This window comes from Genypterus blacodes, unplaced genomic scaffold (assembly GCF_046128005.1).
Source record: "Genypterus blacodes isolate CSIRO-AG114 ecotype Tasmania unplaced genomic scaffold, CSIRO-AGI_Gbla_v1 ptg000003l_1, whole genome shotgun sequence".
Classification (NCBI taxonomy): domain Eukaryota; kingdom Metazoa; phylum Chordata; class Actinopteri; order Ophidiiformes; family Ophidiidae; genus Genypterus; species Genypterus blacodes.
Genome location: NW_027466817.1, coordinates 10,165,322 through 10,188,055, shown reverse-complemented (window position 1 = coordinate 10,188,055; position 22,734 = coordinate 10,165,322). Strand labels below are relative to the sequence as shown.

The 22,734-nt window shown below is 47.9% G+C and overlaps 1 protein-coding gene across 2 annotated transcripts in view; it reads left to right on the top strand.

Moving 5' to 3' along the window:
- The first annotated feature begins 4,409 nt into the window (after positions 1–4,409).
- The window catches only part of dscaml1 (Down syndrome cell adhesion molecule like 1), an 84,806-nt gene continuing 66,481 nt past the window's right edge, over positions 4,410–22,734 (top strand). For both annotated transcript variants that reach the window (XM_076141660.1, XM_076141667.1), the window contains exons 1-3: positions 4,410–4,579; positions 14,505–14,825; positions 21,543–21,689. In XM_076141660.1, coding sequence (XP_075997775.1) covers positions 4,537–4,579; positions 14,505–14,825; positions 21,543–21,689 — 511 coding nt within the window. In that variant the 5' untranslated portion in view covers positions 4,410–4,536. The remainder of the gene's footprint in view (positions 4,580–14,504; positions 14,826–21,542; positions 21,690–22,734) is intronic.

The following is a 22,734-nucleotide window of genomic DNA, read 5'->3' as shown; positions in this document are numbered from 1 at the left end:
TTCTTCTTTATCCATCTTCTCTTTCACCCCTTCTCCCTCTGTACCTCCTTCTTCCTCCTCCTCCTCCTCAATGCAGATAGACTCATTTGCAAATGTAAGGAAAAAAGAGAGACGGAAACATGAACCTCCAGTAGAGAAGAAGGGAAGGTACCCCCGCCACACTCCTCCTCCTCCTCCTCCTCTGCTCCTCACCCCATCCTCTCGTTATCCTCCCCAGCTCATTTGAATAAATTAACACCCCTTGATGTCTGGTGTGCATGCACATGGATACGCAACACACACACACACAATACATACACATGCACTCGCGCTTGACTGTGGGGTAGTAGAGCAGCCGGTATGCATGTCCTGTACTTTGCTGCTCACACACACACATACATGCTCACACATCCACACACTCTTGCACATCCACCACAACAATCACGCATGCTTGGTTAAAGACAAACACACACTGTCAGCCCGCGCCTTCCCCTTCATATACTGCAGCACGGTGGTTTGTGATTCATATTAGCCTAATGCAGAAGCTCCTCCACACACAGCGGCGTGCAGAGGCAGCTAGGGGGCCCCACTGAGGGGAAAAAGGGGGTTCTGCAGTGCCCGGCCCGTCTTTGACCGCGGTTAGTACGGAAACCCACCACAACCGCGTCGCTTTGGGTTCACGAAGACCTCTGAAGTCTGCGTTGTATATTATTCGTTTTGAAGCCTGTCGACTCGTTAGCGTGCGATGTGCCAGCTCGTCAACCCTCCAAACCCCCACCCGCAGCCCCACCCTCCCACTCCCCATTCCCGTAGCTTCTCATTTGGATTAGCGTAACCTTGCTCTGCCGTAGCGCCGCGTGCCCCTCTCCCTCTCCTAATTCTGACCTTGCCGGGGCTTCAGCGGGCCGGGGGCTGAGCATTAATACTGGATACATTAGCGCTAATATGATCCTAGCATGTAGCCGGGGCCTGAGGGGGGAGCTCTGATTGTCTGAGCATTAACATTAACATCCACATTAACTTACCCGCCTCATCACTCTCTCTGTCTCTCTCTCTCTCCCTCTGTCTGCCCCCTCCTCCTCCTCCTCCCCCTCCTCCGCAGCTTCCCCTCTTTTCAAGCCATCACCCTTTTTTCTTCCTCAGTCAACAAACTCTCTGTTTTTCACACACACACTGGCACTCTCTCCCTCTCTCTCTTTTCCTCTCTCTCTCTCTCTCTCTGTCTCTCTCTCTCTCTCTGTCTCTCTCTCCCTCTCTCTCTCTCTCTTTCTCTCTCTCTCTCTCTCTCTCTCTCTCTCTCTCTCTCACTCTCCCTCCCTCCCTTCCCTTCCCTTCCCTTCCCTTCCCGTCTCCTTCCTATCTCCAGGCAACGATGTGAGCCGAGCGATGGTTGGAGTGATGGAGATGAGTCACATGGTGCTGGGGTTTCTGTGGTGATGGTGGTGGTGGCAGCCTGTCCTGGGTCCTGCTGTCCTCGGTGACAGTCACTGTAGCTGTCTGGGAGCTGCTTGCCTTTTCTCTGGCCCGGCTCAGCCTGTCAGTCCCCATGACGATCACTGGCTGACTTACAGAACAACCTGCTTGGCGCTGTCAGGGCGACTCACATCATCCCCTTAACCAGCTTGCCACATGGCCTTTTGATGTCCTGACAGAGACTTGGTGTGTTACCGTGCAGTACTGCTGGGTGGGGCCTCTGTGTGCGTGTGTGTGTGTGTGTGTGAAAAATTGAGAGTCAAGATCTTGGGTTCTCGTAAAACGACAATATATTGTTGGGAGAAGAGAGAGTATTGAGGTTGCAGTTTGAGATGGATTGGATTCCCTTTGCTGTCAGGTTTAAAGCCACACTCTGGAAAATCATGTCTGAACTGGTCACTGATGGAAGTAAAGCATTTGGTTTTCATTCATCAGGTCCATAACAGACCCATAGTTTGTAAAAGGACACTAATGGAAATGCTAAACACCGAAGCTCCCCTACGTGCACCTATGACCTTTGACCCTGAAACCTCTGTGCCTTACGGGTTTCTGTTCATTGCATGCATCCGCTTGAAGTATACAGTCTGTGTGCTCTTTGTAGGCTCGGCCTCATCGTTGTCAATGCAAAGATGCCACTACCTCCTCAAAGCTGTCATCTCATCACGCTTGACTTTAGGCCACAAAATCAAATTTGCTGCAATAATCCATTTGCTTTAGATGTGTGGTTACAAACTTACATTTGACCACAAAGGTTTCTGAGCCACGCCCTCAAAATTTTGTCAAAGGAAAGCGGCGATGACAACGTAATCGGCCTTCAAAGGACGAGTCCTGTGATATGAGACACGGCATCGGTGTCCCTGTTAATCCTATTCGTATGGCGTGCATGTGTGTATGTGTGTGAGAGAAGGACAGAGCGAGAGAGTGGCGTGGGTGTGTGTGTGTGTTTCCACCTGTTACATAATAGATAGTGGAGGCAGAGCATGCTGCCTCGCCTGCCACACTACAGCGGCTCTTCAGTGGGAGTAAGAGAGGCCACAGCTTGCTCGGCTCTGTTCCTTATTACACATCTTTCTGTCAAACACATTATAGTACTCAGAGAGAGAAGGGAAGACAGTTTAGAGGTGTGTGTGTGTGTGTGCGCGCGTCTTTCTGTCTGTCTGTCTGTCTGTCTGTCAGGCTGTCTGTCTGTCAGGCTGTCAAGTGGATTGTGTTGAATGTCAGGTAGACAACCACTTACGCCTTCGTATTGATTTCATTTTGATTCAATTGCATGAATCATTTAATTGATGGGCTGAATGGGAATGAAGAAAGGAGGGTAGAATTGGGAACTAAACCTGTGAGTCAAATATACAAATGAAAGGAATACTATTAGAGTAACATAGGAGTAGCTTAGATGATGTTGGTGCATGTCCACAGGAGTCACAGCCGGAATTTCACATTTCCAAGGGGTTGAGCGTCAGGTGCTTACGTAACCGCAAAATATGGGCAAGTAGTTGGCAAAACTCTTGGAACAACGATGGCAGAACAAACTGAAGTGGAGCTCTGTGCCTTTTCCCTCATCATCACCGGTTCCTTGGTGCTACTCCAGGATCTTCTTTTGGACCCAACTTGTCTCACTTTCCCAGCAAAGAGCCACATATACTGTTGTAGCTGGAGTTTCCGCACCTCTTTGAAAACGGCTCCATTGAGATACAGCCTTTGATTTGGCCCTGAGCGCCTGCTTCACGCCACAGGTTTATGAGTCATATGACCTCTGCTTTACATCTGGACAAATCTGAATCCTGTCTGATTTATTTCCATTTATATGAGCTGTGCCACGCATGAACAATCAGTCAGAAACAGCCTGGCCGTGTAAATCTTTAGCCATGAGTCTTTCTTCTTGACATGGTGTCCTGATCCGGCCCTGATGATGGATGTGAATCAGAGAGAGTTGGGTGATCAGGTTGCTGCGTGAAGAGACGCTGGCAGAGAGTGAAAATCAACTCACGTCACCTTGGGTTCATCTCTAATCCCTGCCTTTCACTTTAGTGCCTCTTCTCATGTAATTAATCTGATTCTTGTCATTATATTAATGTCATTTTGTCATCGATTTTTATAACAGACAGGGCAGATAAAGCAGGGGCCTTTTTTTAATGAACCATCAATTCATATTCTTGCTTTGGGGCAAAACAGTGTTGGATGTTAATGTTTCTATAGAGAATCTGTAGAAATGAGAGGAAGTTAAACTCCAGTGATGTGTCTTTCAGTACCAAGTTTTGGGAGAGAGAGAGAGGAGAGAAGGAGAACTAATAGATGTATTGATCACCGCATCAACACACACCTTTTTATAATAAGTCTAATCTGTCATTTCCAACTGTGTGCTCTGGTTTAAGCTCCAGGAGTATCGATCATGTTCAGCAGGGCGCAGAGCACAAATCTCACTTTCCCCTGTGTGAAGCTGGACCGTAGCTTCTCTTCCTCCCCTCCTCCTCCTCCTCCTCCTCTCCCTCACTTTCTAGTAGCGTTACATTCTTGCAATATCCCTCAGCTTATAAACGCTTTTGTGTGCGGATCTGTGTGGAGGAACTGACCACTGATCCATGAGCATTGATTTGCATGGAGCAGGCGCACATTTCCCTCTCCACACGTCTGTTCCTGCACCTATTTGAATAGAAGAGAAATTTGACTGACTTATACTTTTTTTTTTTTTTTGCTGCGTACCACCGGAGCTCCATTCCTCGCACCGGCTTACCCGTTAAAACCATATATCCGCCGCGCGTAACGCGGAGCTCCCCGGGCGGATACCGTCTGGCTCTCCTATCTCACCTCTCCTTCGCGGCGCATCATTAGGGTACCGGGGGTGGGGCCGACGGCAGCCCGTCCCGGTAAAGGGGGAGGAGAGAGCGGGGCGGAGAGGCGGTACCTTCTCCTCGGCTCTCGCTTCTCGGCGCCGGAGAGTGTGGGACCAGGGCTGGAGAGACACCGCCGGGGAGCGTCACGCAGCACCAGTCCAGCACGGAGCCTCCCTCGCCTGGCCGAACCCTGCGCCGTGCGCCTCATCGGGACTGCACACAATTCCTGTGAAATATTACTGCTTTTAATGGCATGTGGCTTGTAACTTTACTTCTGCTGTATTCTTTGCAAGAAGGTACGTTCCACCGCCTCAAAGTGTTGCTCTGCCGCCGCCGCCGCTGCTGCTGCTGCTCTGTGCTGCGCTGAAGTTGCCTCTGCGTGTTTATTGGCTTATCTGACTAATGAGTGTTGATGGGTTGCGTCGGTTTTTAACGCGCAAAAACAGCGGTGGGGACTTGAAATGTGATTGTAAATCGGCCCTGGAGGAGGAATGGTAACTTTTTTTGGAGGTGTTAGTGGAAGGATGCAGATGCTCCCCTCGTTTCTTGCCTTCTTCCCGCCTGCTGAACGGGCGCTCGGATCGCAGTGTGTTATTCAGATGAGCTGATAGTGGTGATTAGACAGCCACAGCGGATCTTTCCTGCGGTCACACACACACACACACACACACACACACACACACACACACACACACACACACACACACACACACACACACACACACTCGGCGCACACCAGAACCGAACCCGAGTCACTGCGAAAACCACCGACGCGCTCTGTGATATATAAGCCCCCCAGAGCGGGTCCGAGATGAGCAGGGGGAGATATAGCGGTCATTTGCATGATGAATATGTGGAGGTGTCGTGAATATGGAGGCTGGTGGAATAGGAGGGCAGGCTGGCAGGGATCTGCCGGCGCGCAAGGCGACCTCAGCCTAAGCGCGGATGTACCGACGACAGCTGGAGGGTGTTTACGCGCAAAAGTGCAAAGAGGAACAGAGGACTTGATGTGTTTGCTGACTTTTCCTGTCCCAACATAAATAGCGTGTTTAAGATGTGTGTATGTTTCTGTGTGTGTGAGGGGCGGGGGAGCAGAGTAGAAGCAAAAATCTCTATAAGGCTCTTTCAGTTAATTATTTTGTGAGGGACACTAAAATAGAGCATAAAGGTCAGCTTGCACGCTTGTGTGTGTTTGTGCGTGCGTGCGTGCGTGTGTGTGTGGCAGCAGCAAGGGTCAATCCGTTTTATGAGAGACGTGTGAACTGATGCTGGGGGTATCGAGCGCCGGCCTTTAATTTGCAGATAATGTGTCCCAGCTGGATGTTTGAGCTCGTTTCCAAAGACGAGGCCATATATATTCTGCTTTATTTCCTTTGGTGAAGCGCAGGGGTGTCAAAGTGTGTGTGTATGCGTGTGTGCGCGAGCGTGTGTGTGTGCAGACTCAGTTGTTATCATCCCTGGTCTAATTATTCATCCACCATTTTCTGTGGCACCAGATTCTCCTGATTGGCTTCGCTCTAAATACTGCAGATGGAAGAGAACGAGTCAGTTTTTGCCTCAGAAACGCGACGCGCTCCGTCCAGAGGGTTCGATCGATTATAGGAGGATCAGACACAGATCAATACGTCACAAAATAATCACCCAAATTGTGACCAAAAAAACATGTTAATCTTTACATCCTTTTCTCACGCCATGCATTTCAAAACATGGAGGCTGAGCAAGGGACGGCTCATCGCGTTCCATCATCGATCGTGTATTGATTATGATGAATCAGAGGTATTGGTTTGTGATCGGCGCCTGTTTCGGCCTTGGCGGTGCCCTCTGCCACGCTGCAGCTGCATGCGGCGGGGACGCGTGTGTGTGTGCGTGCGTGCGTGCGTGCGTGCGTGCGTGCGTGTGCGTGTGTGTGTGTGTGTGTGTGTGTGTGCTTTTTGTGGTGCGTAATTGGATTACAGGGTCTATTTCGATTATACACACACACACACACTGTACATCGCCCTGTCCCGTGACTGAACGAGGTGTGTATCTGCGTGTGTTTGTGTGTGTGTGTGTGTGTAGGGGGGAGGAGGGTTGTGTAGGGGGGTGCTGCTGCTGCTGGCAGTCAGCGGAGCGGAAAGAGTGCTTGAGATGGGGGAGATGTAGATAACGCAGTGGAAAACAAACTTCCATTTTCCGGTGTTTTTTCCGGAGACGTTTCCCTTCGTTGTCGCTCCAGTCAGCTGTGTGTTGTTGTGTGCGCGTGGCCAGCGCAGGTGATTACCGGGGAAACTTTGTGTGAACGGGGGATTGTTGTGTTATTATCATCCATGCATATGCATTAGTACTGCGTATTTTCCTGCCTCGGCCGCGCCTCCCTCAGTGGCTCACAGGTCTCTGCTCAGCTCCACTCCAGCGCGCATGATAACACACATCACGTCACATGCAATTCCATACATTTAAAGATAATTTCCTCCATAATTTGCTGTCATTAATTCGACGTTCGTATCGGTTATTATTATTATTATCATCATCACCGCCCGCGCGTGTCTTTGCTTTGGCTGCATATCAGCACACCTGCATCCGTGAGGAGGGGAGGATGGAGGGAGAGGAAGAGGAGGGTGGAACAGGGAGGAGGAGGGATACACTCGTTCTTCTTTGTCATGATTTGGGAGGAGCGCTTGTCATTTTATGGAGATGAAACGGGTCTAAATCGAGCCGAGGTCCGCGTGAGAGCGGCGAGCCTCGGGCCTGCAGGCCAGCAGAGGGCCGCACAGCTGCAGAGGCGCCACCACATCACCGCCGTCACGCTGTGTCTTTGGTGCTCACCTATGCAAATGCAGAAGAAGTCACTGTGGAATTTGAGGAGGTTAAAATCATCAGGATTACGTCAGAGGCAAAGCTATGATGTAATGGAAACAGGCTGAGAGCTCCTGCTGTCATTATTTCATCTATTAAATCTCATTCCGGTTTTCTCCGGTTTCGGTCGATGGGCCCCACGGCAACACACACTCACACACTCGACGTTAAACAGCCCTGCTGATGTGTATTTACGCGGAAACTGTTTAGTCTCGCGTGGATTCAATCACACCTGCGTCTGACTGCCGAGCACCGTATCTGCACTTTATCACAGCATTTGCACATGCACTGAGGTGTGTGTGTGTGTGTGTGTGTGTCGGTGTGTGTGTGTGTGTGTGTTGTGTGTTGTGTGTTCCTGCCTGTCTGCGATGACGTGTCCAGATCAATTATTCACGATTGGTGATTCATGATTCACCTTCTTCATTTCGTTGTATAGGATTGGCAACATGGACATGTGTGAGTGTTTCAGTGTGTGTCCTCTCTCATTCCGCCGTGGTGCTCTGCGTGTCCAGGAGGCCCTCAGCCTGTGATGCGCGCCGCTGCGCACCCATAGGCGCTGCGTAAAGCGCTCAGTAATTGCGGTATGAGTCAGACTCTGCTGCTGGCTCCCAGGCTGCCTGATGCACTCGGAGGTGTGTGTGTGTGTGTGTATGTGGATCGTCTGGGCAGAGGACTTGAGCTTTTATACTCGCTGATCCAACTGACGGAGCTCTGACAGCAGCTCCATCTTCATCGGCGCCCAAGTCTCAATCCCTGAGTCGAGACCGGGAAGTCACCCGTCCTAAACGTCGAGTCCTAAGGGAGCCCCAGTGCACTCCTATCGGGTTTAAACTCGTGGTCACAATTATATTTGCTTTTTAGACAAACTTCGTAATCTGGGGGAAATATATTCCACTTTAAAGATCTAAACTTTATATACATTTAATGTCTAGTTTGGGGTCTTTTCGAGTCAAAAGAGGCTCGAGTCCCAATTCAGTGATGTGTCGGAGTCGTGTAGGCAGAACATTCACGACTCCACTCTCCCAATCGACTCCGCAGCCCGCAATCATCAATATCGTCGATACAATTACGCACGACGGATTCCAAGATCAGACATTGAAAGCGAGCAGCTGCAGCAGCACCGAGGCCGAGAGAGAGACGCGCCGCAGTGTCACAGCTCCGTGTCACTCAGACTCTCTCGGCTCCTGTTTCCGCCGTCAGCTGTTCGCGCAGTGCAGAGGCTCATATAGTCTCATAGTTAACAAAGAAGACTAACCAGCCGCGTATTCAAAGCTGGTTTTTACTTTGTGATTTTCCGCGCGACGACCCAAACGTCTCGCCCGAGTTTTGACACGAGAGAAGTGGAGCTCGACCCGCTCAACAGGTGTTACACACAGCAGCCCCCCAGCCCCCCTCTCCATTACGCACAACACCCCCCTCTCCATTACGCACGGGGTCAACATGGACGGACGTTTAAAACAAACCCAAACCGAGTAATCCCGCTTTGGCAGCATCCCCCCTCGACTCCGCCCCCCCGCCCCTCCGCTGTTCTGCTTACTATCAAACAATTTCCGGCCCCGCGTCTCATAGGGAGAATGAGGGAGAGGGAGAAAAAAAGCATCAGTACAAATCTGACACTCACTTCAACAGCGAAATCATCCGTTTGAAGTGGGAGAGTGTGGATCCTCAAACGCTGAAATCGCTGCCTAATATTCTACTGACACTGCATAAAGTGTGTATAGGGGTTGTTTACTCCCCCCACCCTCTCTCTGTGTGTGTGTGAGGGGAGGAACAGTGTAGATAATTCTCCTCCTGTGGCATTTTCCCTCTTGAATAGTGTTCAGCCCAGTGAGATGACACCGTGTTCCAAATTATTTCCCCTCCGACTGCACACAAAAGCCCAGAGACGCATTGTCACACCAGCCTAATGCATATCTCTATCTCGAGTCATTGTATAGCAAATAAGCAGCACCTTCACACACACACACACGTGATCTTATCTGTTGCTTTTATGTTCTGCCATTCCCCCCCCCGAACATTATTCCAAAGATTGTATTGCCTCTGACTTCAGTGCTTTAGCTGTTATTTGTGCTAAATGTGCTTTGTGTACTGTAATCTGTAGTGCTACTCGCTTCACCGTGTACAGATGTACTCAGCGTTATGAATGTGGTGTATATGTGCAATTTAGAATGTATTTATGTGAGTGTGTGTGTTTGAAGGAGAGAGCAACAGAGGGAAAGAGAGGGATTTATAGTCCTGTTTGTGATGGTGGATCTCTCACTCTCTCTCTTTCTCTCCCTTGTCCTCTCTCTCTCTCCCTCTCTCTCTCCCTCCCTCCCTCCCTCCCTCCCTGTGCATCTGAATGAATGTAGATGAGACAGAAAGAGCTGCATTATGCATAGCGCTTCACCATTGGCAATATCCTTGCTTCTTCAGCATACATATTCATACTCCATTTTCATACTCGCTGCAAAAAAAAAAAGGAAGGGAGGGAGGGAAAAGTGCAAGTGTACTTGACTGTACAGCAAAGAAACCATAGAGTGAAAATGAAAACAGAAAAGGAAACAGAGAAAGTCAAGGTAAAAAAAAGGGGAGGGAGAGAGAGAGAGAAAGAGAGAGAGAGAGGGAGGGAGAGGACAAATGGCCGTTTCGGGTATTTCACCCAGAATCACGTTGACCTTCGTCGTTATCAATGCATCCAGGCTTGAAGAAGGGAATCAAAACACAGTTGATGAATGGATGAGCGCGGCGGCTCCTTGGCTGTGATGAGCCTCGGGGCTGCTCACCGGCTCAGGTCAGAAGTTGCCCAGATAAAGTGGAAAAACTGGGTTATTGTGCTCCAGGTTTTTACATGTTGCTTTGCATGGGACGCTCATTTGACTGATTGCTTTGTTCCTTTAGGTTGCGCTTGTTTGCTTTGCTTTGCTTATGGAACATCCGGCTCTGGCTGACTGCCTGCCTCAGTCCGGAGAGGAACGCACGGCACAAGATAATCCAGACCATTTCGAGCTCTATATCCCCTCTTTCTGACGGTTGTTAGTGATACTGCAACACCTTTACAAACCACCCGGATTTTCAGGTCATTTATGTGCGATAGAGGTCACGGAATGAAAACAGATGAGTTTGCAAATTTACAAAACGTAACTTGATCCACGTATGGCTTTCTTCTGTTTTGCTTGTTAGCTCCTTCTCGTCATCCACAGTGTTTGTTTACTCTGAAATCGCATTTGAGCCGAGATTCTGTTTTAAGTGTGTTTGCCTTCCACACACTTTATCATTACATCTTGCTTTGTGTGTGGGGCGAGATTCCCAATTCCTCTCTGATATCGGACGTTTAAGGGTAACTCGGTAGTAGACGTCTCATTTCCTTTCTCTTCCCTCTTTGAAGTTCCTCGCATTATGCAACTTCTCTGACGTCCGCGGCCTCCATCGTGACGCCATTGGCTGCGATCCCGGCCATGTGAGCTTTGCTTCTGTGCATTCATACGTGCGTGTGTGTGTGTGTGTCCATGAACTCAGTGGCCCGAATTTATAACCGGATAAAGCGATTATACATCCGAAAGAGGTTGGTTTTTAGTGTGTTGTTGCTTTTGTGGCACAGTCACAGGAGGAGTTTAGTGCAATTTGATTGTACAGGTTTCTTCATCTCTTTCTCTTCAGGCATATTTTGCGTTGTCATGGAGAATAGCCTCACACGCTTATCCTTTTATTGGGATTTAATTTCTCCTGTGCTGCCTTTACAGACAGAAAAAAATGCTGATTTTATCACAGAAATATCAAGGCCTTGCTGTTTAAGTATTTTGATACCAATTTCTTATATTGGTGCTCAATTTCAAAATCTTATTCTTATTCTTTAGTATTGTCTATATTCATCAAATGAATTATTTAAACACTCTAAACATTGTAGATCATTGTTTATATCACACAGGAGACGCACAAGCTGAGTGGAAATCCTGTCCGTCTGCCTCCGGGGCTGCGACACTGACATGCTGGAAACGGCTCATGAACGGTTACCATTCCCACGTGCCTGATGTGTTTTGTTTGCCGATCGTCCTTACTAGAATAAAGGCATCTAAACGAAGGCCTTTGTCCCCGTTGTTGTGAGCTCCGGGCTGGAGAGAAAGCTGCAGTTTTGGTCGCAAACATTTTGAAAAGCTGCAAATTCTCAAAAAGGCAAAAAGTGATGTCGAGGCCAACCGGAGTCTAAAAATAGCATTTTGTCATCAGAGAGAAGCAGGTCACCTGTTAATAGTTTCTTCCTTTCGCTCTCGAGTGTTTCTCATCCATTAGGATATTGTGTCGCTATCCGAGGTCCTGAAAGTGCAGAGTGATTTACACGCACTGAAACGCTTTGATGGATTGAACTTGACCTGAATTCAGAATTTTTGAACACACAGGATCTGATCCATTTTTAGCTGGTAGACAGGAGAACAATGACTGTACCTGCACAGCGTCTCTCTCTCTCTCTCTCTCTCTCTCTCTCTCTCTCTCTCTCTCTCTCTCTCTCTCTCCCTCTCTCTCCCTCTCTCTCCCTCCCTCTCCCTCTCCCTCTCCCTCTCCCTCTCCCTCTCCCTCTCCCTCTCCCTCTCTTCTGCCACTCTCGCACACCCTGCACACACACTCAGCCGCCGATTGCTGGATTCGCCTGCATTGCCACACACCTCCAGTTTGTTGTTGTCTCAGTTTGACATCAAGTACTGAGGCAGTCACTTAACATTAACCTCTTTATCCCTTTGACCTTAACACACACGCACACACACACTTGGTTGCGTCCAAACACCTTTGCACCTGAGCCACCTTACCCCAGCCAGTCACCCGTGTCCTGTCTACAAGGCTGCACTCATTGCACGCCGCCCCCCCCGCTGATCTCTGCTTCCGATCCACACACACACACACACACATGCACTGGGTGTGGGAGATATCGGCCTCCCACGGCAGTGCGATTACAGAAGTGGATAGACTGTGTGTTAAATGTGAAAGGAGATTATATGGGTTTAACTCTCTGCGCTTGGCATACAGATTCCAATCGCACAGTATAGCCAGTCCCTCGGGAAGAATCTCTCTCTCGCTCTCTCTCTCTCTCTCTCTCTCTCTCTCTCTCTCTCTCTCTCTCTCTGTGTATGCGAGTTTGGTGTGAAGGATGAGAATCAGAGTAGGACAAGTAACTGGCAGAGAGATAAGATGGATGTGTGTGTGGAGGGACGGGCGACACACAATGGGAAGAGTGAGCGAGAGTCACCTCATGTCACTGCGGGTTTATCTCTGATCCCCGCGTTTCACTTTTGTGCCTTTTCTGGTGTAATTCATCTGATTCCTGTCACCGTATTAATGCCATTGTGTCGCCGCTTGTCACTTTTTTTTTTTCCCTCTCACAGCAGACGGGGGGCAGATGTAGAAACGGGTCTTTTGTGCAAAGTGTTCATTCATGTTCTCACACACATATTAAGAGCTTAAGAACAAAACCATGTGTGGGGGGGGAAAGATGGCACGCCGGGGGCTTTCATTTCACGTAATAAACGGCTATTAATGCTATCTATTGATGTAGCGGATCTGTAGAAATTAGAGGCTAAATGACATCTGATAGTGTCTTTATGTCTCCATTGATGCGTCTCAGCCAACACCCTGTTTTCCTCCAGCGTAGAGACAGAGATGTGAGGAGATGGGGCTAATCCAGGCATTGTTGACACAATCCAGGAAAAAGGGATTAATTAAGTATCATTGTCTGAGAGTAAAATGCTTTGGCTCGGGGCGCAGCGTCTTCTCCTGGCCCCCAGCCAAGCTGAGCTCAGCACTTCTTTGTACTCCCCCTGCTCCCCCATCCCATCCCCATCACCCCCACTTATCCTACACACACGCACACACACGTTCACACACACACGCGCACACACACACACGCGCACACACACATAAAGAGTTTGAAAGGAAAGAAACCTCCCTATCCCGCTCAAGACTCCTCACAGAGTATATACAGTACAGAGGTCGCTCTCTGCAACTTATCTGTCCTTTTGTGTGTGTGTGTGTGTGTGTGTGTGTGTGTGTGTGTGTGTGTGTGTGTGTGTGTGTGTGTGTGTGTGTGTGTGTGTGTGTGTGTGTGTGTGTGTGTGTGTGTGTGTGTGTGTGTGTGCGTCTCGGCAGAGTGAGCGGTGGCGGCATCCAGCCAGCTCCATCTCCTCAGGCGTGCGTGTCTATACATAGGCCTTCTAAGACATGATAGACTCCAGTCGGGCTGAGATGTGTAGAAGTTATTTTTCTAATGCCTGTGTGAACGCTGTCTTCTTGGATGTCAGAGGGTATCAACAGTGAAGATGGAAGTGTGCGTGCGTGCGTGCGTGCGTGCGTGTGTGTGTGTGTGTGTGTGTGTGTGTGTGTGTGTGTGTGTGTGTGTGTGTGGTTGACGTATGCGACTCATCTTGAGAGGCAGCCACATATACAGTATATTTGATCAGCCATATAAAGGAAGTGTATGCTGGATGAGACGGTGGAGAGGTTGGGTTGTTTGTGTTGAGGTGACCCGGATGCGTATTTACACAACACATGCAGTATTCATAAGAATGCTGTGTAATGCAAATCAATTACAGAAGTGATGCTTGCACTCTGTCATACAATAGTCACATGTGTTTATTTACATTATTCAGAAGTGAGATGAATGAGCTCAGGTTCATATTGCTTGGTTAAAAAAAAAAGGATAATGAACACAATGACATCACCTCCTATTCATACTATAACCTCTTTGTTTAGGAATATTTTCATTTTTGATAAAGAACAGAATTCAAATTGTCGCTATAACTCCCATTAGTAACATATATTTAAGAATATACTTTTCAATAGTAAGACCGTCTCTGTGTCTTCAAGGACTTTGATACTGAAAAGAATAATCATGATGCAGATATAACGTTTGCCTGTTCGTCCCTGTCATCAGTGTTTTAGATGCACAGTCAGCATTTTCATGAGCACGCATTTTGATCTCACACACGCTTTATATTTATTATCCTTTTAAATTCTTTTCTACGATATATTATAATAATGATTTTATTGCTTAATTAATATAATTTTATTGTGGTTTTATATTTGTTCAAATAAGATTATTTTTAATTGTATTTATCCTGAACAATATGTACTTTTTCACTTCATTTAGTCTTATTTGATTGTGTTTTTAAAATCCAGATGTTTTCTTCCATGATATTATCTACACATAATGTAGAAGTTTTCTGTTATCTTTATCTACGGTTGCTTGTAGTTTATATACATTTTAAATGAATGCTCCTGTAAAGCACTTTGACTTGCAGCCAATGTATGAAAAGTGCCACATAAATGAGGTTTAATGGTTTGATTGATGGATTGATGAGCGTGTGATCTGCAGTTTAGCACATTAACCGACTCTCTGCCTCTCTTTCTTTCTGGTGCCAGTCAACAGTGAGGATGTTGTCTCCACTCGGCTGTACTTTGTGAACGCCTCCCTGCAGCGGGTGACCTTCTCCAGCTCGGTGGGGGTGTCCCTGCCCTGCCCTGCGGGCGGCGCCCCCCATGCCGTCCTGCGCTGGTACCTGGCCGCCGGAGACGACATTTACGACGTGCCCCATATCCGCCACGTGCACGCCAATGGAACCCTCCAGCTCTACCCCTTCTCCCCCTCCGCCTACAACAGCATCATCCACGACAACGAGTACTTCTGCACGGCTGAGAACCAGGCCGGCAAGATACGAAGCCCCAGCATCCACATCAAAGCAGGTAAGGACGGACAGACCGTGACCTTTTCTGTAGAATTTGTAAAATGAAGACATGATGTATAGGGCGGCTTTTCCAGGTCACACTAATGCACACTCTGTTCGCCCATGCACACTTAATTAAATAAGGTATAGTCTGAAGGTTTACTTTTTCACCAAACCTACACAAAGAAATGGCTGCACCCGGACCGCATCTTCAACCAACAACCTCCCTCAGTGGAGTCAATACATCACAAGGCACCACATCTTGACCCAGAGTATTAGAAATCCACCAGAACACACACACACACACACACACACACACACACACACACACACACACACACACACACACACAGACACACACACACACACATTCACACACACACACACACACACACACACACACACACACACACACACACACACACACACACACACACACACACACAGTTGGTCTGGTGACCTGTCCACACTCCCTGCCAAGGTCACTGCTGGAGAGTAGAATGGAAGGTGTTACTGTTTTTTCTCACACACACTAATAACACACGCACATAACCCGTGTGTCTGTCGGTGTGAGTGTGTGTGTGTATATGCACATACAGACACACACAAACACTCACACACACTGTCTCAGACTCTCACGCAAACACACTTACATGCACACCAGCCTGTGTGTCGCTCATGCCAGCAAGCCTCCTGTCTCCCAGTCTTTCCATCTGTCCATGGACTGGAAAGTCCCCTAACTACACACACACACACACACACACACACACACACAGCCATTTTCGTCAAGCTGGCCCTCTGTGTTTGGTTGCCAGTTCTTTGTCATGGGAAGATGTGAACCAAAGCATGAGAAAAGAGTTTTTCAGCTCCGTTCTGATGGCCAGGCAGACATTTTGACTGAGCTCATCACTTCTGCACAAAGAGATGCTTGTGTGTGTACAACCAAACTCTCTCCCCAAAATGCTGCTAGATGCTCTTCCTTACCACACACACACACGCTCACACATATGGCCTGCGTGGTCCCCAGAGGCAGACAGTCCCTCCAGCGTGAGAGTGACCTTCCAGCCTGCCTCAGCGTCGCCATGACCTTCCCTCCCAAATAATTACAACAATTAATCAATTAAATGCTGAGGCAACCACAAATCCACCGCACCGTATGCAGTGCTCACGTGCACGTACCTCATTACCTCCACCGTCCTACCACAGCACACACACACACACGCGCACATAACCCTGCAGTTGCCATGGGCGACAGAGGCGTGAGCGGCAGGGTGTGGCACGTCCCGTCTCAGGTGGCGCAGGAGAAGGATGACAGCTGACAGCTCGCAGTGTGACACCCCACCCCCCCGCCCCCCCTTCATCATCACATCGCTCCATCCCTCCCCCTCTTCCTCCCCCTCTCTTCGGCATGCTGATTGTGGTCCAATAATAGCTGCAGCACCTGTCTGGATAGCTCCACATTTATGAAAATCACTATGTGGGCTGCTTGTTTTCCTCTGCATGTTTTGATTTGCTGCTCTCATTGTCACAAATCTACTTTTCCATATTTGTCGTTACCTGGACTTCTCTCACAACATCTTTCTTTACAACGTGCGTGCAGTTCTATTAAAAAAAAGTCAAATAAACGTATTGTCTGCAGGTGAGGTCATCTGATCCTCTTTTTTCCATGATAATGACCCAGCCAGCATACGTTATGATAAGACTACTTATCACAAACGGAAACGACTTCACACTGTACATTAGTTTTAAATGAATCAATGACAAACTGTAAGCCTCTGCTGACAGAAATACTCCCATTACCGTCACTATGCATTGCTATGTAAGCAATAGCAGCAGAGAGAAACCGTCCATCCAGCTACACAGGCTGTGTCCCAATTCCACTGAGCCGTCCACATAGTAGCAGCCAATTTAGGGTTAAAGTTGAATTGCTTGTTTTCATCGATTGATTGTTAAATTTCGTCTTGTCGCTTTTCATGTCCCTGGTTCGCTTAATAATGTAATCGCAATGCTTCTATGTAGCTCTCTAGAATTGTTGGCAGCTCTTGGCATAGCGGTTTATTTTAAGTCGGTTATGTGAAACAGCAGCAAGCACTCTGGTTGCCATGGTGACATAGGAATGATTGACCATGGCATGTCTTTATTGACCATCAAAAGTGCCGTATAATAAGGTAAATATATAGATTCTATTGATGGATCACAGAGTCAGCCAGTAAGTAGTAAATAGTCATTTTAAGGAATGTTATCGCTCCTCTTCCACTCCAGATCGACACGCCGGCCTGTTCATTCTCTGATTCATTTTGTACCAAACCAGAATGAATGAAAGTACTGGTACACACTTTTGCTCACTCTATTACCCTCTATTACACACTCCAGGCCGTTACCTGAGTGCCTCACGCTGCAGCGCAGGGTAATGGATTCTTTCTGAATACGCATTGGCTCCCAAACATGCCAGTAAGACGTACACATGCACAGAATTAATACATTTCTGCCTTCTGACCCCACAATGTGATATAAAGACATTTTCACCAAGGATGGAAATTCTGGAAAACTCTGGAAAGGCCCTGGAAAGTCCAAATAAAAGTCATGGAGTTGTGAAAGTTTTTGTTTTTTATTGTTTTTATTCAGATGAAAAAAGGCACCCATGAGAACAGTTAACAGTTTATAACTCCATAATTAATGTAATGTAAGTGTAATGTAATTAGATAGTCACAATAGGGGCCCAGGCCAATCATTCCGTTGTGTGTCACCATAGCAACATATTCTTTGATGTAAATATTGACGACAACAAATGTGATACAGAAGGAGTATGTTTGTTTTAAGGAAGAATTTAAGGATTATCAATTTTAACATTCCAGGTTGACGCATGAGATTCTTAACACGACCATAAGAATCTCACTGCATCTTTAAACCTCTGACATGTATTACTTAGCTTGAGAATAGGCATAAAAGGGGCGTGTCTCTGTTTGTGCTATTCACTTATTTTCCCTTTTATAAGCACGATGTTGCTGTTTGACTTCCCCCCAAAAATAAATAAAGACGGCCAAGAATCTCACATTGACTGAGAGGTTCAATAATGAGCCTTTTTGTGAATTGGGCACTGATAAACGTGTGTGTGTGTGTGTGAGAGAGGGAGAGAGAGAGAGAGAGAGAAACCTATCCAACAGTTTGGCTGCTTGTATCATTGTTGCCTAAAATGGCCTTCCTGAATTCTCCTCTCCTCTCCCCTCCTCTCATTATTCAGCCTTTTATTCACTTTCCTTTCTCCAGTTTGCATGAATCACACTCAGTCTGAGAAAGCAAGCACACCTTCAGCGTCGCTGTCGCTGTCGTACCAAAGCTGTGGGCAGTCGACTGTGACGTCGGTTTGCATGCGACCCAACACCTTACACAAACTTAATAAAATGAAACGAGGACACCTGCTCAGTGAGATCACCTCACCTCCCCTCTGTCCTGGGTAGAACACAAACCTCTAGGCCAGGGGACAGCAGGTGTTTACATCCCCTTCCTCCATCTGCCCCCGCTCGTCTCTTCCTTATCGCGGGCAGGATCCTCTTCAGAAATGCCTTTTTTTCCTCCTCCTGTCCCTGTAACAGTGAGGCCTACCCTCCCTCTCTCTCCTCTCATTTCTCATTTGTTTTTATTATTTTCCCTCCTTCTCCATCTCCCCCCCCCCCTCCCCCCCTCCTCTGTGTTTTCGCTGCTCGCTTTATGAATAAGTAAATGCAGTATTTGGTTTCCCCGTCGTTAATTATTGACGCGACAGTGATACAGGACTTGCCTCCCAGTGCGCCCAGTGCACCAGACCCCGTGTTTTAGCTCGTTACTAGGCAACCGGGCTGCATATAGTCAGGCATCAGTAAAATCCTAATGATTGTGCTGCGCATGCGATGAGGGGGAGTGCAATTTACACACAAATCAGTTGGGCTACCATTTGCATCCTGCCAGGCTTAAGAGAATGAATATGTAACGCTTTTTTTCCTGTGTGTGTACGCGTGTGTGTTTTATATCGTGCAATAGCAACGCGTGTTCAATGACAACACTATCACAGCTGATACACGCTTGTCTACGAGGGCGTGTCATCCCACAGGGCGTCGACACTGTTTTTAATGGGTGTGCTGTATGTAGAGGAGGAGGTGTGAGATCAAAACACACCAAATACAAACCTTAGGTGACCTTGACTGTGTTTGAACCCTCAGATGTTCTGAGGTGCCTTGAACTGACAGGCACGGAGCGTCATCGCACCACACACACACTCGCACACGCACACGCACACGCAAACACGGTGTCAGACAGATTTTAAACACTGTGTGAGAGGCTCACGAAGGCGTTGGGGATTTTCCCTGTCATTGACGAGTGGCAGCAGGGTCAATCAAGGAGTAAATAAATGATTGAGAGAATTGGCTCGGCCACAACAGCGGAGGCCACTCAATCGATCGCTGCTATTGATCCGAAGGTACTTGGCGTCAATGAGAACCACAAGCCCTTTGAATGAAGAATTGAAATGAGGACTTGATTGAAATTATTTGTCCTTTAGCTTCGATTCGTTTACAAATGAGACTTCACTTCACATTAGCGGCCCGGGCGTCAGGTCACCAGATAGAGAAGTCACGGACACAATCTCATCTCACTGCTGACATTTCATTTGTCAAAGTATTGGGAGCATAACAGCGGTAAATTGGCAACCAGTAGAAAGTGTTTTGGCAGAACCTTCTCTCTCTCTGTGTGCTTACGTGTGCGTTAAATCTTTGGTCATGCTGCGATTGACGCGTTTACAATCCGGTACCAAAAATGTCCGACAACGTTTGACACGGTTTGCGTCCAAAGCCACACTCGCATCCTGTCACGTGATGACAACACACACCTCGACTAGATGAAGAAGGACTTATCGACAAAGTTGTAAAGCGCTGTCAATGATATGAGCGTGTGCTTTACAAAGACAGAGGCTACCTGACCCTTGATACAAGAATACACCGTTAATCATTTACAAGATCTGTTGATCCAGCAAACATTAGGGTTGCATATCCAGTGAACCACAGAATCCAATCAATCCCATCCATGTATGTCTTCATTTGCAGTGTGGACGATCGATCAGGGTTTTGAGTCTGACTCGGACGTCGTGAGCGATCGGCAGAATCTCAGCCTGAATAATCCCTGTTTAACTCCAGAGTCCTTTTTAAAGACAAAAGGTCCAAGGTTCAGCCAATTATGCAAAAGTAGAACGATGTGGAGGCAACGGGCAGAATCAGACAAAAGACTTGGGAGATGAAACCTTGGACTTTAAAGGTGAAAGACTCCCCACCATTTGGACAAGGACACGGGCTTTGGTTCCGCTGGGTTCTGGTGACAGCGGCGGCTGGCATAAAGCGTTATTAATGACTGAGGAAACCGGCCTTCAGGCTAGGCGTTAATTATATCACCGTAGAGCTGGGGGAGAGAGTGAACGCTCAGGAGGGTGGAGTTTGTGTATGTGTGTGTTTTTGTGTGTGTATTTTACATTGTTAAGCCATGACTGTCCTCATTTCTAAGGGAAGCCTGGTTGAATAGCTATGATAGATTATTTGATAAGAAAGTGTCCTCAGCTTTAGACTTTCGAAGGCCATGTTTGAGTTCTTTGCTATTTCTCTCATTTAGTCTCTTTGTTACCTCAAGTTATGGCGGATAAAAAGTTGTCTTAGTAGTTCAGATTTAAATTAATTTAAATTTGGACCTTTTCCATGTGACATCAGGGGTCAGGTGATGTCTTCATCATTGTTTGCTGCACCTTTGTTCCAATGAGAAAGTGAGAATGAGCGAGTGGTTGGTAGAGGAAGATGAGCGATAACAGGACATGAAGCAGCTCCCTCTGTTGGCCAAAACAAGCACCATAGAGTCGTCTCCTGAAGGCGCTGCTGTTTGTTCTGTCTTGCCACATAAATTATTACTTTACTTTCCGACCTATTTGGAACGCACAGTTAAAAACTCGGACATTTCCGTGGACAGGCCGCATCGGAAAAACAGGGACAACCGGTTCCCCCTGGAGACGTAACTGGAGAGACGCTTCTGTTAGCTACAGGCTACTGTTTTCATCATTAAGTCTGTCTCTGTTGCCACTATTCTCTCTCTCTTTGGCACAGTTTCACAGCTTTAGTGCGCTGCATGCCATGTGCAGGGGGCGGCGCTTTTGATGCCGGGCGCCTGTATGTGACAGTTCCATCAGCCGCGAGCAAACCCCCCCTCCTCTCCACGCTGTCTCATAGCATCTGCGGCGTTGTTCTTTACAAGGCCAAGGGCCACTCCAGCCCTGCGCCGCCTTCAGCACAGCTCCAAGTCAGCCCTCCTCACGCTTACGCTCACGCCATGACTTTTTAATTCAGGGCTAAAGAGAGAAGCGCTGACCTTAAGTTGACCTGAACACCAGACGAGTTTGTTTATCGGACCTGACCCTGCTTTACTACGGCTCATGAAGGTCCACTCTTCTTTGTCTTAATGTGTAGTAAGGAAACGCCTTCAAAAAGCCAAATTATCAGGCTAATCTTTGGCGATCACGGTACGTTTTTGTCTCTCACAACACAGCCAAGGGTTAAATGTTAATATATAAATGGATGAAATTGATGGGATTCATTAAACAGCAATAATGCCAATAAATCTCTCAGGGTTCAATCGAATTACGATGCTTACACAAAGTTTTGGGTATAAGCCCAGATAACCAACAGGCCTCTAACATCAGCTCACCTCTGCTCTTCCTCTCTCTCCCCAGTCTTCAGGGAGCCCTACACCGTGCGCGTGGCCGACCAGCGCTCCATGCGAGGAAACGTTGCTGTGTTCAAGTGCCTCATCCCCGCGGCGGTGCAGGAGTACGTCAGCGTGGTGTCCTGGGAGAAAGACACCGTCTCCATCGTCCCAGGTAGGAAATCCCAACAGCAGCTCACGTGGTCCTTACAGATACTTACCTTCTCTCACATCACATTGTGTTCTCCCTCCCCTGCTGTTGTTAAAGTACACGCTTGTTTGTTGTGATCAGTCGGTGGAAATAAAAAACCCGCTCCCATTACTTGGAAGTCGGAAACAAATGGCTCCACCGCCGCCACCACCAGCAAATTAAGATCTTTCATGGCATCTTATTGTAATAGGCCTTTCCTCTGGCCCCTTAATCAACACTGTTCGATTTCACCCGTGTCTCTCTGTCTATTGTGTCAGGAGGAGAAGGGGAAGAAGGTAAATAAATGGTCCAATCATTCAAAATGAATGAAATGGCCTTTGCCTGGCACATCCCCGGCTCCTCACTCACTGACTGACAATGCTGTGGTTAATAGTTGTGTTACGGGGATAAATCAAGCGTTAGCAGACGTGTGTGTGTGTGTGTGTGTGTGTGTGTGTGTGTGTGTGTGTGTGGGCAGGGTGGACGGAGGAGGGGCGAGTGTGAGCTTCTAATTTGATGAGCGATAGATCTGTTTAGCCGCCCGTCCGTAAAAAGAGCAGCCAGCACCTCCGGGGCTCTGCTGTGTTCGGGCGGCACCATTCACTCACACAGTTTGACAGTGAGCGCAACACGCCGCTGTACATCTATGCGTTTGAGTGTGTGTGTGTGAGTGTGTTTATGTGGGAGCAGGTTCGTGTGGCTCAGTGTTAACATTTGCTCTGCGGAGCAATGGCAAATTACAGGGTGTCAGGCGAGGCTGTGTAGGTCAGATGATGATGCGTATCGCCGGCGCTGCCCCTTATCTCGCCCTCTGATACCGAGCTCCCTTTCATCTCTCTCAATGGTCTACGTGTGTGTGTGTGTGTGTGAGTGAGTGTTTGTGTGCCTCTTTGTATGGCTCTGTCCTTCACACGGGAGCACTCATTGATCCAGCACAGCTGTAGCGTGTATGAGTGTGTGCGTGTGTGTGTGTGTGTGCGTGTGTGTGTGTGTGTGTTGCCTGAGGGGGGTTTCCAGTCTAGATCGATAA